The following is a 13,618-nucleotide window of genomic DNA, read 5'->3' as shown; positions in this document are numbered from 1 at the left end:
ACTTCACAGCATTCTTTGATAAAAGTTAAACGACAGAAAAAAGGTTGATATCGCAGATAGGGAATAATTTCTCTTGAAATTAATTACTGGAAAAAATTCGAAAACATTTAATGGCATTGAGCTATATACATGGCTGAAATAAGTAAAAGCCAAACATTTTCGACACTTGGTCATCATCACCCTGATGTTTTAGCCTTTAACAGCATCTTTTATTTACCTTTCATTCTTGGAAGTTCCATACGTAGCTCTCCTAGCTCTGGTTCTTCTTCAGGATTAGACGTGGGAGATACAAGGAGAGGAACTGTGTCTAAAAACAAAGGTGTACAGAGAGAGATTAGCATTCAATAACTTCTTTATTTAAATAGTTAGAAACAAGCATACCAGCTTGTATTTAACGATAGGTACATGAGCATAATAGATTGCCTTTTTTTTAACCAAGAAGCTTAAAAAACAAAAAAAAAAAAGGGGAGAACAGCTAAAAAATTTTTCAGCCTACATGTAAGTATTGTTTCATTTCTACATGGAAACTCAGCACTCTCTTTAACTAGAGAACAGAATGAGGTAAAAACACCTTTGGAATAATTTTTCATAATTCATATCATTTTTCATAATTGCCGACAGAAGCATTCTTGGTTATTACTAACATTGATGTCAGTGATTTGTCATGTTGTTTTCCTTTTTATTGGAGCATTTGAGAGGGAACTGAAACCAAACTGGAACCCATGCTAGATTTCAATGAGTCAACAAAAACAACTAAAAGTGGTAAACCCCACATCCTTTAATTCATTTCAACATGGTTTGATACTGGTTAGAATCAACTAAATAGACTTAAAAGTGGTTTTTTTATTTCTCAATAACAAAAAGAAAAACTCAACCAACATGAAGAACCATGTTTCAATTACATTAACTTGAAGATAAGTTCAAACTGAGCATCCTGTTCACCTGTCCTTCCCCTTGATTCTTCTAGTTCTCTTCCATGACCAGTGGTGGGTACTACAGTGAGGGGTGAAGTACCTTAAGGTGAAAAATGCAGAGAGAGATTAGCATTCACAGCCTCTCTTCAATGTTCCCATAAGTGGAACTGTGTACAATTATATTAATTTATTGATGCCACATTATTGCACTGCGATAGTTCTTTGAAGATTTATCACATAAATGTTATAACTGTTCACAACAATTTCCCATAATAACTTAATAAAATATTTTAATTTCCTTTTCACCTTCCGATTTTGCTGTCTCCATAATCTTTGTCTTCTGATCATTTTTTTCCCGTTGCTCTTTTTTTTGCAGACTTTCACTGGTTGAACCTGTGGGGTGGAATTTAGAGAATAAAGCACCTAAAATCAGATTTACAAGACAAACACTTTAAACCATAAATCACCAAACTTCCTCTAGAGAAATCAATAATGATGACTCCTATTTTTCTTGCGTATTCCAAAAACCTATTGAACTCTTCAATGGACTGTGGCTTTGTGGTGTTGAAATACTCTATAATAATTGATAGAAAGATTCCCTCTTTCCTAGTGTGGAGATCTTCTGTTTGTGGAAGAAACACACCTCCAGATGCAGCTGATGTGGCAGATGCCCTAGGCTGCTGAACCTCTTGGCATCTGACAGACTCTGTTACAAGCATGCCTGTCTGCTTCTTCTGTTCTTCAAGTTTCAATTCATCTACCTCAACCTTAATTTCCAATTCACCATCTGTCAAATTTTAACAATCAAATTTAATCCTAATATAACAAGGTTCTTTTACCTGTTACCTATATAACCATTGAAATACGAGAACATGATATTGAGGCAACACCAATCAAACAGAGAGCTTGTTAGCAATGAATAGATTACCACATACAGTAAATTTATTAAGCACTTCAGTTTCAATTTCTTTTGCATCTTTATCTTATTCCACAGTATAATAAAAATTCTGATTGACCTAAACGATTACAGTTTCAAACATGGAAATATCTCAACAGATTTAGCTAGGGTTAGGATCATTTTACTCTTTCTTCCAAAGTGAATTTGTTCACATCTCAGACTTTTAAAAGTTCTTTTTCATGGCAATGCGATTGAAAAACAAAGAATGCGTATGTTCTTCAGTTTTCTGATATATATTTAATTCCACTGTTAGTCTCCATTTTCTCATCAGCAGATAATGATACTCTATACTGAGGAAAACAAGCAAGTTACAAGATCTCTTGGAAGACACAACCAAAGCTGTTACAAAAATGTACACATACAGTACCTCCGTAATGAAGCCAGTCTCCAAACACAAAAGAGTTCCTCAACATGCTGGATACAACAGACGCTGCCATAATACATGCAAAAATCTCCCATAAATCATTTTTAGTTGTACCACCAGGTACAAAACCACAAACACCTTTAACGACCAGCCACCTTATCTTCATGTCACGAGCTGCTGCAAACAGGCCTGAGGTAGAAAAATGAAAAAAATAAGCAATAACAATTGGAATGGATTTAAACAGTAATATGATAGGGAGATAGTTACAATTAATTTGAGCAAAAGTTATGATGTATTACATTTAGAATGTATTACATTCCAAAATGTTCTGGAATACTTTCTAAATGTAAATAAGGACTCAGTCGAATACAGGACATTTCGCACAAGTCTTTTAGCACAAGTTTTGGAACGTTCGCACAATTCTTAGTGGTCATTTCGCACAACAATTATAAGTGAGAAACATCAGAAGGTAAACTAATTGATACTGATAAGACATCTCACCTTCACATGTCAATTTCAATAAGATCCAACGGCGAGAACGTAGACATTTATTTACATAATAACTTCAACTAGATCGAAACGCTTGTGAACACGATCACTATTCTTACTTGAAGAAAGGAACAAATCTTTCTCTCTATGAAAATGCAAATAACTCCCTATTCGAACGATTACTTCTTTTACTTTTCCTTTGTTAAACGAAAAACCTTTTAGTTTTGACAATACATCATCCACTACAAACAACCGATCGATACTGAACTCTCCATCGCTTAGGTAATTGTTATTAGAATAATTTGAAAGGTTACTGTTTGATAGATGTATTAAACTTCTCGATCTTTAAAATGATTACAGATCGAACTTGTCTTTCTACAAGATCACTAGATACTACCTACACCGACACGTTCAAGTTGTCAAATCACAACACTGGCACGTGCCGACGTTCGATGTGAATCACTATCTGAATATGGAGTTATTAACGTTGCACTGTTTTTGCTGTACGTATTACCACTATGCCTAATTTTTATTATATAACGAAGATATAAGAAGCAAGTTTTCAATAGCTTTATTTGAAACTCTTACAGATCGATAAAACATGCTATTTGAAGGCGATCGAACAAGGAGGGAAGACTGGTGACAATTATTACTTTCGAAATCAACATGGTGTCCTTAGCGTGGGTCATCATGTTTGCATGTTAACTTTGTAGTGGATGATACAGTCAAAACTAAAAGGTTTTTCGTTCGACAAAGAAAACATTACAGAAGTAGTCGTTCGAAAAGGGAGTTCTTTACATTTTCATGGAGAGAGAGTTTTGTACCTTTCCTTTCTTCAAGAAAGAATGGTGATCGTGTTCACGAGCATTTTGATCTAGTTGAAGTTATTACGCAAATAAATGTCTACGTTCTCGCCGTTGGATCATGTGAAGGTGAAATGTCGTATCAGTATCAATCAGTATACCTTTTATATTGATGTTCCTCACTTATGATTATTGTGCGAAATGACCACTAAGAATTGTGCGAACGGTCCAAAACTTGTGCTAAAAGACTTGTGCGAAAAGTCTTTTGTGCGAAATGACCGGTTACCACTCAGTCATGTAGTCGTCGTTGTTGCTGTTGTCGGGAGTGATCAGATGTCTTGAAAGCTATAAAGAGAGAGAGAACTTCTGTGGAAGATTGTTCTTTTCAAGGAAGTTTGGAAACACGTGAGATTATGTCAGTGGTGAGCTAACTCATAGTCTGTGATGGGCTTAAGTAAGTTTATCAAGGATCACCACTTTGCTGTCTTTAGGAGTCACTCCTTATCAACATTTCACGTTGTTTGATAAAGTCGTTGAGTTCACAGGAGCATTGTATTCTTTCTGTCATTTAAATTATACTGTAACACACTTAATACAAGAATGTATTTAATCCTTCTTATGGCAAAACAATTTTCTGCACAATGATCACAAATGCCAAGCAAGAGTAACCCTGAGAGTAATTCTCACCTTTTCCTTCCATTTCAACTGCAATTGCCCTAGGGTGACACTGCTGTTTAACACCCATCAGATCAGCGTAACTCAAAATCTCTCCATTCCGATGTACTTTGACCTTTTGTGCTTCTGGGTTTTCTAATGGTGCCTTCCATCCCTCAGCTGCACTTCTGACAAGGTTACCAACATCCCTACTCACTGGGGTTTTGTAATGATCTGTTGCAAGCTTTGAGGATATCACCACATCTCCTAGCTGGGCTTTGTCAGGATTCAAACTGTAGCAGAAACCAACCAAAAAGGTAGCCTTAGGTCTCAGGAGTCTGACAGCATTCTTAGCGGTAGTTTTAGAACCTCCAGGATCCAAGGATTCTTTAGGACACTTCAATAAAGCAACTTTCAGTGACTCATCTTCATCGTCACCCATCTTTCCAAAGTACACATATCCAATGGATCTCTCATAGCTTTTAAAGGAATCTCGCAAGTAATGATAACAAGCCAACAACTCACAATCCTCCACAGTCAAAAGCAGAATGTCAACTGGAGGATAGTCTGTGTTCCAACGTCTCCCCTTCTCTGGCAAATCCCAAAGCTCCTTCGGTGTAATACTCAGAGGTGGAGGGTCATCATTGCAAACCACTGACCTGCTGCACTTGTCATTACTAGGTCCTGCCATCATAACAAACTGTATCTGCGTTCAAAGTTTTCCTGAAAGTGAACAAACGAAATCAGAAACCAATTAAAAAAGATATCAACATAAATTATTTGTAAACATGTTTGTTTATAAGCATGTCACATATCTGAAAGGTGATCAAAGTGTGGCAGTGGAAAATGCTGATATACAGTAAGCGTACCAAGCCCAAACCACACTCGGTACCTAGCACTGAATGTAAGAGCTGGCCAAAGATGCTTGGAATTATATACACAATGTACCACCCAAGCTGACTTCAAGATATGGACCTTAAGTGAAGACAAAGATCAAGTTCTTTTTAACAAAATCACCACCATGAAAAACCATCCATCTAAAGATCTCTTGCTACCAAAATGAACAAAAATACTAAGGACAATGGGGAATGAATTCCAACTCCCCCAGATAAGAAATAAAATATATAAAAACTTGTTTATGATCAGATGTCTTCTTTAACTTGTGTGATCATATTCCATTATGTTTGATTATTCCTTTCCATCACTTTTTATATCACGTTGAAAATAACAAATTCTCTCTATGATTCATGATTTTTGACTATAAAGGCTCACTTCCGCTGAGTCTGATTTTTTCAATAAATACTTCATCATCATCATCATCATCATCATCAAGTGTGCTCTATATTTCTATCTCTACCAATACAAAGTGTTCATTGTAAACTATAAACCACAGTTTGAGATTTCAAAGAGCAAGCTTAAGTATTCTAACCATTAAAACATTACTTTTCCCTTAGATGTGTAAAAAGTTTTAAATGTGGATGTCACCAGCATCTTTAATAGTGATGTCCTGCTAACAGCACATGCAAAACCATAACGTAAGGTTTATAAACAGTTACTTGACAGGTATAGTATTGATGAAACCAGAGAAAATCAGTTCTTGAATTAAAAATGTCTTTTGGAGTAACTAATAAATTTTCAATTACCGGTAAATCACCATAAGACAGAAAAAAGAGGAGTAAGGCCTTGCATTTCACAGCTAAGCACTCAGGTTACAAAGTATGATTCAAAGTTACCGCTGACCCAATCAAATTTTCATAACATTAGAAGACAATTTTCAACTGTTTAGTTATACTCTTTGTATTCTCAAAATAAATTAGGTCATTGGTTTCCAGAGACATTTTAGTTGCCAGCCACAAAAAAACACTACTTTTGCCATCTGTTTGCTTCTATGAAACCCAATAAGACCCCTAATTTTTCTTCTCTTTTGCCATCATCAAATAACTGTATATGTATGTATGGATCTCAACAGAAACACTTCATTTTATTTCATGTAACGGTCTATGAATAAACAAAGTTACAGTTTGTAGAATATTAACTTCAATCCCAGTTAAAACGTAGGTTTATGAATAAACTTAAGAGATTTTAGTGACCTGAGTACAAGTCAATTAATGTACTTGTCAATAATAAAATTGAAACTAAAATTTTCAACTGAAAGATGAACGCAGAACATGCTGAAAGAAGTGCTCTTAGGTCCTATGTGTCAGGTCTTACAAGTAGCTTTTGGTAACCTTAGGCTGTCCTAGGTACAGCCACAAATTTAGTCAGACCATGCTGGTCAGGTTTATTTAATCACCCAATTAAATTACCACAATTTTTTACAGTCACTTAAACAATCACCACACTGTTTTTTCCCCCTTAATCACTGGAACAAGATAAAAACATTTATTCCATTCAATAACATCAATTAAGGTATTGATAAAGAATTGCAATTATTTTTTCATGTCTGACAGTGTCAATGATATTATGATTGGTACATTGCTAAAAGTTATTTTTGATTAAGTAAACTGTGAACAGTTGTTACTCTTTTTAATAAAACTTAACCCTATGACCCCTAAGAGTGACTAGCATCTAATTTCTCCTCATAATATCACTCCTAAATCACACATTAAGGTCACAAGAATTAACCCCTTAACCCCTAAGAGTGATAAGAATCTAATTTCTCCCAACAGTATCACCCTTGGATTAAATATTGCAGTTGTGAGAATAAAGGAAATGATCACAAACTCAACAAGCTCTCTATTATTAGACAAATTCTCCTTCTAAGTACCATAGAAAATGTTCAGAGAACAGTATGGAGAACTTGCAGACTGATGTTAGGGTGTAAAGGGTTAAGGAAATGATGACCAGCTAAAGAGGCTCTTGATTATTGAACAAATTCTCTTTATCTGCAATTTACGAAATGTAAACAGAACAGTATGGAGAATACAGAGACTGATGTTAGTGTGTAAAGGGTTCATATTGGAGCAATTTAAACCCACTCAAAGCAAAACAGACCCACAATTACAAAATAACCAAGATTGGGAATTTACAATCTTATTCACCTCAGTTCACAACTTAACACATTATAAAACTCACCCATGCTGCAACAAGTTATTCCTGTATTCAGAAACTCAGATCCTGTAACCTTTTAGGACAGTTATCTGCCAGAAATAAAAATTACATGAACACATAATTTAGCACAGAAAACATGCCTGATAATTCTTAATTTTACTTTATAAACCAGCTTACCAAAATTTGTGTATCTTTATAAATTTCCCCTCAAATGTCAAGGTTTGAAATATAATTACATGTAATCCATGCTTTTATAGTTTCTTTTAACATCAATCATCATCATTTACAGGTAATTAGTACATGTTGTACCTCCAAGTGATATTCACAAATTTACATAATCATGACATTTGATACAAAGCAAGTCTTAGTAGTTAAAAAACTTAACTCAAATATAAAAAGAAAATGTACATGCTTTGTGTTTCTATAAATCTGCAATTGCCAATAATTTAATGTCAAAATTACTAACAGAAAATAGGACTGATCTCAGTTATACATAAGTTTTTGGTGCTTTTGGTTCAGTTTCAGTATGTTCAGATCAATCTGAGTAATAATCCTTGTCAGCCTGCTTTAAATCTGTCCAGAAAAAAATTCATTTTTAGAGTATTGAGTATTGTAGCACTGAGCTTATTTTAAAAACAAAGTACACATTGGCTTTGCCCTGATTATTATAAATTATTCTAAAGAGCTGACAGATGCACAAGTCAAGCTATGACTAATGTATTGACGATCTTATACGCTGGTATTTCAAACTTTGAATCTCAACTTTATTCTACAATGTAAAAATTCAAAGGTTATTGTAATGACATTTCAGTTTTGAACAAAAACAAAGCAAGCATTTGAAGCATAGCCATTGTAAACTATATATCAATGGAAAGGTTATGAAATGCACTATTTGGCAAAAATTATTTTGTTTAAGCTTGATTTAATTGTAAACCAAAAGAGGCAGGACAATTAGAAATGGACAATGTTTCTTTAAGTGAATTAATTGCATATCAAATCTGGCTGCATGAGTAAAATCTCTGGACAGCTTCCATCCTGATGGGTTGGTCTTCAAGACCATGTTAGAATTTTTCCATATTCTTATTGGATGCTTTGAAACTTGTCTGTCAAGTTTGCTGATCAAAATTTTACTGATACACATTACATCGCAGGCCATTGTGGAGATCCATTTTTCCAGTGTTTTTTTGGTTGGTATCCCGGTAGTTCGGGCCACATTTTAAGGCAATCTGTAAAGTTTACATACTCTTCTAATTTGTTCAAAGGAGGCTAAGTTTGTGTAAAAACAAAGTGGGTTTTTTTGGCTTCCAAAGATTCCCAACAATTTACAACTTTGGGTGATTACCTGTCAAGATGTGTCAACGCTGAAAAGCTTGAAATGCCAATGCCAATACAAAAACAGAATAAGCATCCTGCAGAGTCTCAGGAGACTCAGCAGGGAAGATTGCCTAAAACCATAAACCTTTATCCAATTCAGTGAGTTTCTTTCACCAATCCACGTTGAATTTCTTAACCTCTTTTTAATTTCACCTATGGACTCTTCTCCTTTTTCTCCTTTTTCAGTCAGCGGTCAGTGAGCATGATGGCTGCATTTTTTGCTGGCTCTACCAACTTGAGATAATTTAATATAATAATCTCAAAAAGAGGAAAACAAAAGGAAACGATGGAAGAAGATTTTGAGGCTTTAGTACACCATCAGTTGAGTTCAATAAGTGACGACCTGAAAGAAATGAAAGGAACTCAAGTCAAGATTCAAAGAGACATTGAATCTCTTCAGAGGTGATACTAATATAAATACTCTTACAAAAACAAGTGTCTCTAAGGAACATATTAATTTAATACAATCAGAAGGATTCAGTCAGCTGATCTTTGAAGCAACACAAATTACTGAAAATTCACAAAGCTGCATTGATCATATCTTTACAAATATTTCGACTTCCTGCTCAAGTGGCAGCCTTGCAGTTGAGATTGTGGATCATCTGCCAGTCTTTACTATTTTGTATGACCCAGAATTTAGTCCTTTTCCTGATTATTACAAATTCAAAGACTTTCAGAGTTTTGAAGATGAAAATTTCAAATCAGATCTACAAAGAGAGAGCTGGGATTTTATTTACAAATGCAATGAAGTAAATGAAAGTTATACCAGGTTCCTCCATATTTTCAATAAAGTAAGTAATATACATGCACCACTTAAAAAAGCCAAGATTAAACACAAAGCATTAGAGACAAATTATACAAGAAATGTCTTATTACTCAAAATTATGTTTTCCTAAACAAATATAAATTATATCACAATAAAATTGCTATCATTAATAAGATATATCGTGACTGCTTTTATAATGACATATTAATCAAATCAGATAACACGAAAAAGATGTGGGATAACATCAATTTATTGATAAATAAGAAGCGGCCAAGTTCTCACATAGAAAAACCACAAGTGGATAATAAACATTATGAACAACCTTTAACTATCTCCAACTGCTTTAATGATTTTTTTGTAATGTCCCTTCTACACTAGCAGCACAACTGCCTAAATCTGATAACAAAGCAACCTCTCTCTCAGAAACAAAAACAATTTCGCTTCACACAAGTCTCTGAAATAGAGGTATTCTAATTACTGGAAAGTCTTGATACAAACAAGTCATTTGGGATTGACAAGATTCATCCACTGTTATTAAAAACTGCAGCACTTCAAATATACTGTCCCCTAACATTTATTTTTAATCAACCAAGGTATTTTTCCTGATAGTATGAAACTTTAAAGTTGTTCCAGTTTTTAAACAAGGCTCTCATTTTGCATGTAGTAATTATTGACCTATCTCAGTTCTCTCTTCCATAAGTAAAATATTTGAGAGATGTATTTTTAATCAGCTGATATTCTATTTTATGAATGATAACATGATTTCCTCGAAACAATATGGATTTAGACCAGGTTTTACAACCTCTGATTGTCTAATTGACCTTATTGAAGAAATAGCTTCTTCTCTATATAAAGGACTTTATGTGGTTTCTTTATTCCTAGATTTAAGTAAAGCATTCGATACAGTTAACCATCAAATATTACTAAATAAACTTAGGTACTATGGATTACAACAAAGTGAATACAACTGGTTTCAGTTTTACTTAAGTAACAGGAAACAGCTGGTGCATTCAAATGGTTTTGCTTCTGATACATGTTTTATCTCCACTGGTGTGCCTCAAGGATTGATCTAGGACCTTTGCTGTTTACTATTTTCATCAATGACCTTCCAAAAGTCTTCCACCTTTTTTTCTACTAGATTATATGCTGACGATACATCTTTAAAAGCTTCTGGAAGTGATCTTGACAGTTTATTGTGTAATTGTTTAACAATAATTTACCAGCTGTCTACAAATGGCTATGCAGTAATAAATGGACCTTAAATTTGACAAAAACTAAGTTTCTTATTTTTATGCCTCATCAAAAGGAAAGCTACAATCTTTATCCACCACTAACTGTAGCAAATTTTCATTTAGAAAAGTCCTTTTGTGTAAAAGGCCTTCTGAAATTTCCTGATATTGTTAAACTGAACACATGTATGCTTTTTTATGATTATTTCCACCATGAAAAGTTTCTTAATATACCTGTTTCATTAGTATCTGAACTACATAATTAAAGTACCCACAGTGCATCATCCAATCAAGTTGCAATACCTTTATTTCGAACTAATCTTAGGAGATTTTGCCCCAGCATTATTGGAAGTTTCTTTGAAACGATATTCCGCAATCCATTAGAGACAAACCATCTAAAAAAAAGGTTAAAAAAGCACTTTTGTGCTGGTACCTTGCTCAATACTAATGAAACATTATCTCTTTTATAATTTTATGAGCTATTTTGTCATTTTTCCTTTACTTTTTTATCAAAAATCTCAAGTCCTTCGTTATACATAACTTTAAGGGGCACAATATAAGTTTATCTAGATGTGCCCCTCTCCTCTCCTTCAACATACAATGTAATTCAATTTAAGTGTTGTAATTTCTGTTCTATGCATTTTTTTCCTTATTGTAATTTTTGATCTGATACTATGTTATATCACGTTATATTTACATAACTATGTATCAGCTAGGAATTGGAGGAATAAAAAGATAAATAAATAAATCTTCCTCCATTCACATTCTAGTTTTAAATGCAGACAGATAGCAAAGATCTCCATGTGCAACCAAAATCATGAGATGTTTATGCAGTTAAATTCAAGGACCAGGATGTTTTGCCACAAGAAACCCTCCAGAAGTCATTCATGTTATAGTTGGCTCTTCAATTTGGTGAGTGCATTTCAATATTTTGCCAAATTGTTCTTGGAAACTATTGTTAAAAAAAATTTAAAAAAAAATGGTCCTTGAAGGTCTACCATATCCTTAACTTTCTGCACTGCCTTTTGTTGCCGCAGATTTCCACTTTGTTCAAAGGGAGATAGGGGAATTACATGTAGAATTATAGTTTTAATGCATTGCCTTCTGTTGAATTCAAATTAGACTTTTTTGTTTGTTTTTCCACTCGGAAAGGAGACCCTGGTCAAAGTCTTGCTAATTTCTTCTGCTTCCACAGCAAAACAGGAATGAAACAAATTCATGTCACCATCTTCCTGCATTGTCCTAGACACATTACCTCAAGCTGGCAGTAACAGTACATTGCCCCCAAGTGTAATTATGTCACCCTTGGTGTGGTTATGTTGCCCCCATCTGTTACATAGCCTGAAGTGGTCCATTACCAATAACAATACCACTAATATTTAAGTATCACTAACTGACAGAAAAAATGCATTGAGTTAATTTACCTTTTCAGACTCGATGGCTGATCCTCATGAAGCTGTTTGTACTATGTTTCAGATTTTCCTTTCATAAATGATGTAATATTGGAAATAAATTTTTATCTGGAATAAAAGGTTTGTATTAATATTCTGTTTACTAAACAATGAAACCTCACGATCATGAGTTGTTTATTTCACCTCACTCTCAGTCCACTTCATTTACACATGAGGTTTGTTCATTAGCTTGGGTTGGTGCTAGTTTTTTGTTATTGTCCTGATCAAGCAGAAGAGTTTATAACTAAGGCAGTAAGTGAAGCAAATCATTTTTTATTTTTGATCCATGCACTGAGAGTTTAATCCAATAATGGTAACTTAATTTGGTATGTTTTGACTATTGCTTTAGAAGTCATAAAAAAAGTTTGATTGATCAGCTGGAGTAGCAATAAACAGCTCATAGCAACTATATCAACATTCACTGTTATTGACATATATCTACATATCTACATATCTCATTCTTTGTATATTAGTTAATTATATCATTCACTGATCATACCCCATACCATTCATTACCTTTACAATCTGCATCAAAGCAGTTGTTGTACATTAATGAATTAATATCATGCCAATTTCAACCCCTAGCCCTTTCCTATAACCCTTTCTTTAGCTGAGCAATCCAGTACTTCTCTGTTCACAAACATGATTGAAAGGGGAAGGGGAATGCTCAATTTTGAATAATGCAAAAATAGCTCAATTTTGTTGCAAATTGAAGCCTTCAAGTACATAATTCAGCCCCATTCAGTTGTAATTTATCCTAACCTCGAGCTCTACAAATGCAACTGAAATTAAATTTGTCAGTCCTGCAATCAGTAGATTATATATGAACAAGGTTCAATCAGTTCCTGAAGAGCACTTCCTTCTAACAGCTTTGTTAACAGCATGTTTTCAATGAAGGTTTTGTCCGATCAAGCAGGATTCAGTTTCTTGGACCTCATCTTATTGATACGATCTTCCGTCGATCGGTCGACACTGAATTATTAATTATTGTGACAAGAACCCACCTGACGCTTCGAATATTCCTATTGAATCACTCTATATGAACCCAGACTTGAATGCCCTCCAAACGTACAAGCTAGTTAACCTTGGAAAACCTATTATTCGTTGCACTTTTTCGAAAGCCGTTAAAAACGTTGATTAAGCCCGTGCAACCGTGCTTAGCATCGACCGCGTTTCTCTTGCGAGCCAGCACAACAGATTCTAAGTCTTTTAACCCCTAAAAGTCTAAAAAGGACGACAATTTGTGCTCTTCCACGTGCGTGTTCTGAATGTGCTTAGCAAAGCATCTTCCCATCATTCCCATTACTCACCGGGATCTTTTACGAGGAAACTGAGGAGAAGCTATGTTTGCGTGACTAGCGAAACAATTCACGCAAGCAAGTCACGCGATCCATTTGTCGGGGGAAAAACTGATTTCCTGAAAGTTTACGCTTCTCAAAAGTAAGCTTGATTACCGACTAAGTTTTTTTTTACCAAAGTGATAACATCTGACGGAAAAATGGGCTTAACATTGTGTTTTGTCACTAACAAAACTGCACAATTCTCATGCACCAACGATCTCTGGG

At 34.5% G+C, this 13,618-nt stretch overlaps 1 protein-coding gene across 2 annotated transcripts in view; it reads right to left on the bottom strand.

The window, feature by feature from the left end:
• LOC131786544 (NLR family CARD domain-containing protein 4-like) overlaps positions 1-13,330 on the bottom strand; it is a 118,029-nt gene extending 104,699 nt beyond the window's left edge. For both annotated transcript variants that reach the window (XM_066163379.1, XM_066163378.1), the window contains exons 1-10: positions 13,058-13,330; positions 12,027-12,122; positions 8,576-8,950; positions 7,258-7,322; positions 4,216-4,905; positions 2,240-2,425; positions 1,558-1,701; positions 1,221-1,307; positions 943-1,014; positions 218-307 (exon numbers count right to left, since the gene is read on the bottom strand). In XM_066163379.1, coding sequence (XP_066019476.1) covers positions 218-307; positions 943-1,014; positions 1,221-1,307; positions 1,558-1,701; positions 2,240-2,425; positions 4,216-4,876 — 1,240 coding nt within the window. In that variant the 5' untranslated portion in view covers positions 4,877-4,905; positions 7,258-7,322; positions 8,576-8,950; positions 12,027-12,122; positions 13,058-13,330. The remainder of the gene's footprint in view (positions 1-217; positions 308-942; positions 1,015-1,220; positions 1,308-1,557; positions 1,702-2,239; positions 2,426-4,215; positions 4,906-7,257; positions 7,323-8,575; positions 8,951-12,026; positions 12,123-13,057) is intronic.
• Between the last annotated feature and the right edge of the window lie 288 nt (positions 13,331-13,618).

Source organism: Pocillopora verrucosa, chromosome 3 (genome assembly GCF_036669915.1).
Source record: "Pocillopora verrucosa isolate sample1 chromosome 3, ASM3666991v2, whole genome shotgun sequence".
Lineage (NCBI taxonomy): Eukaryota > Metazoa > Cnidaria > Anthozoa > Scleractinia > Pocilloporidae > Pocillopora > Pocillopora verrucosa.
This window is presented reverse-complemented; position numbering and strand designations above follow the sequence as displayed.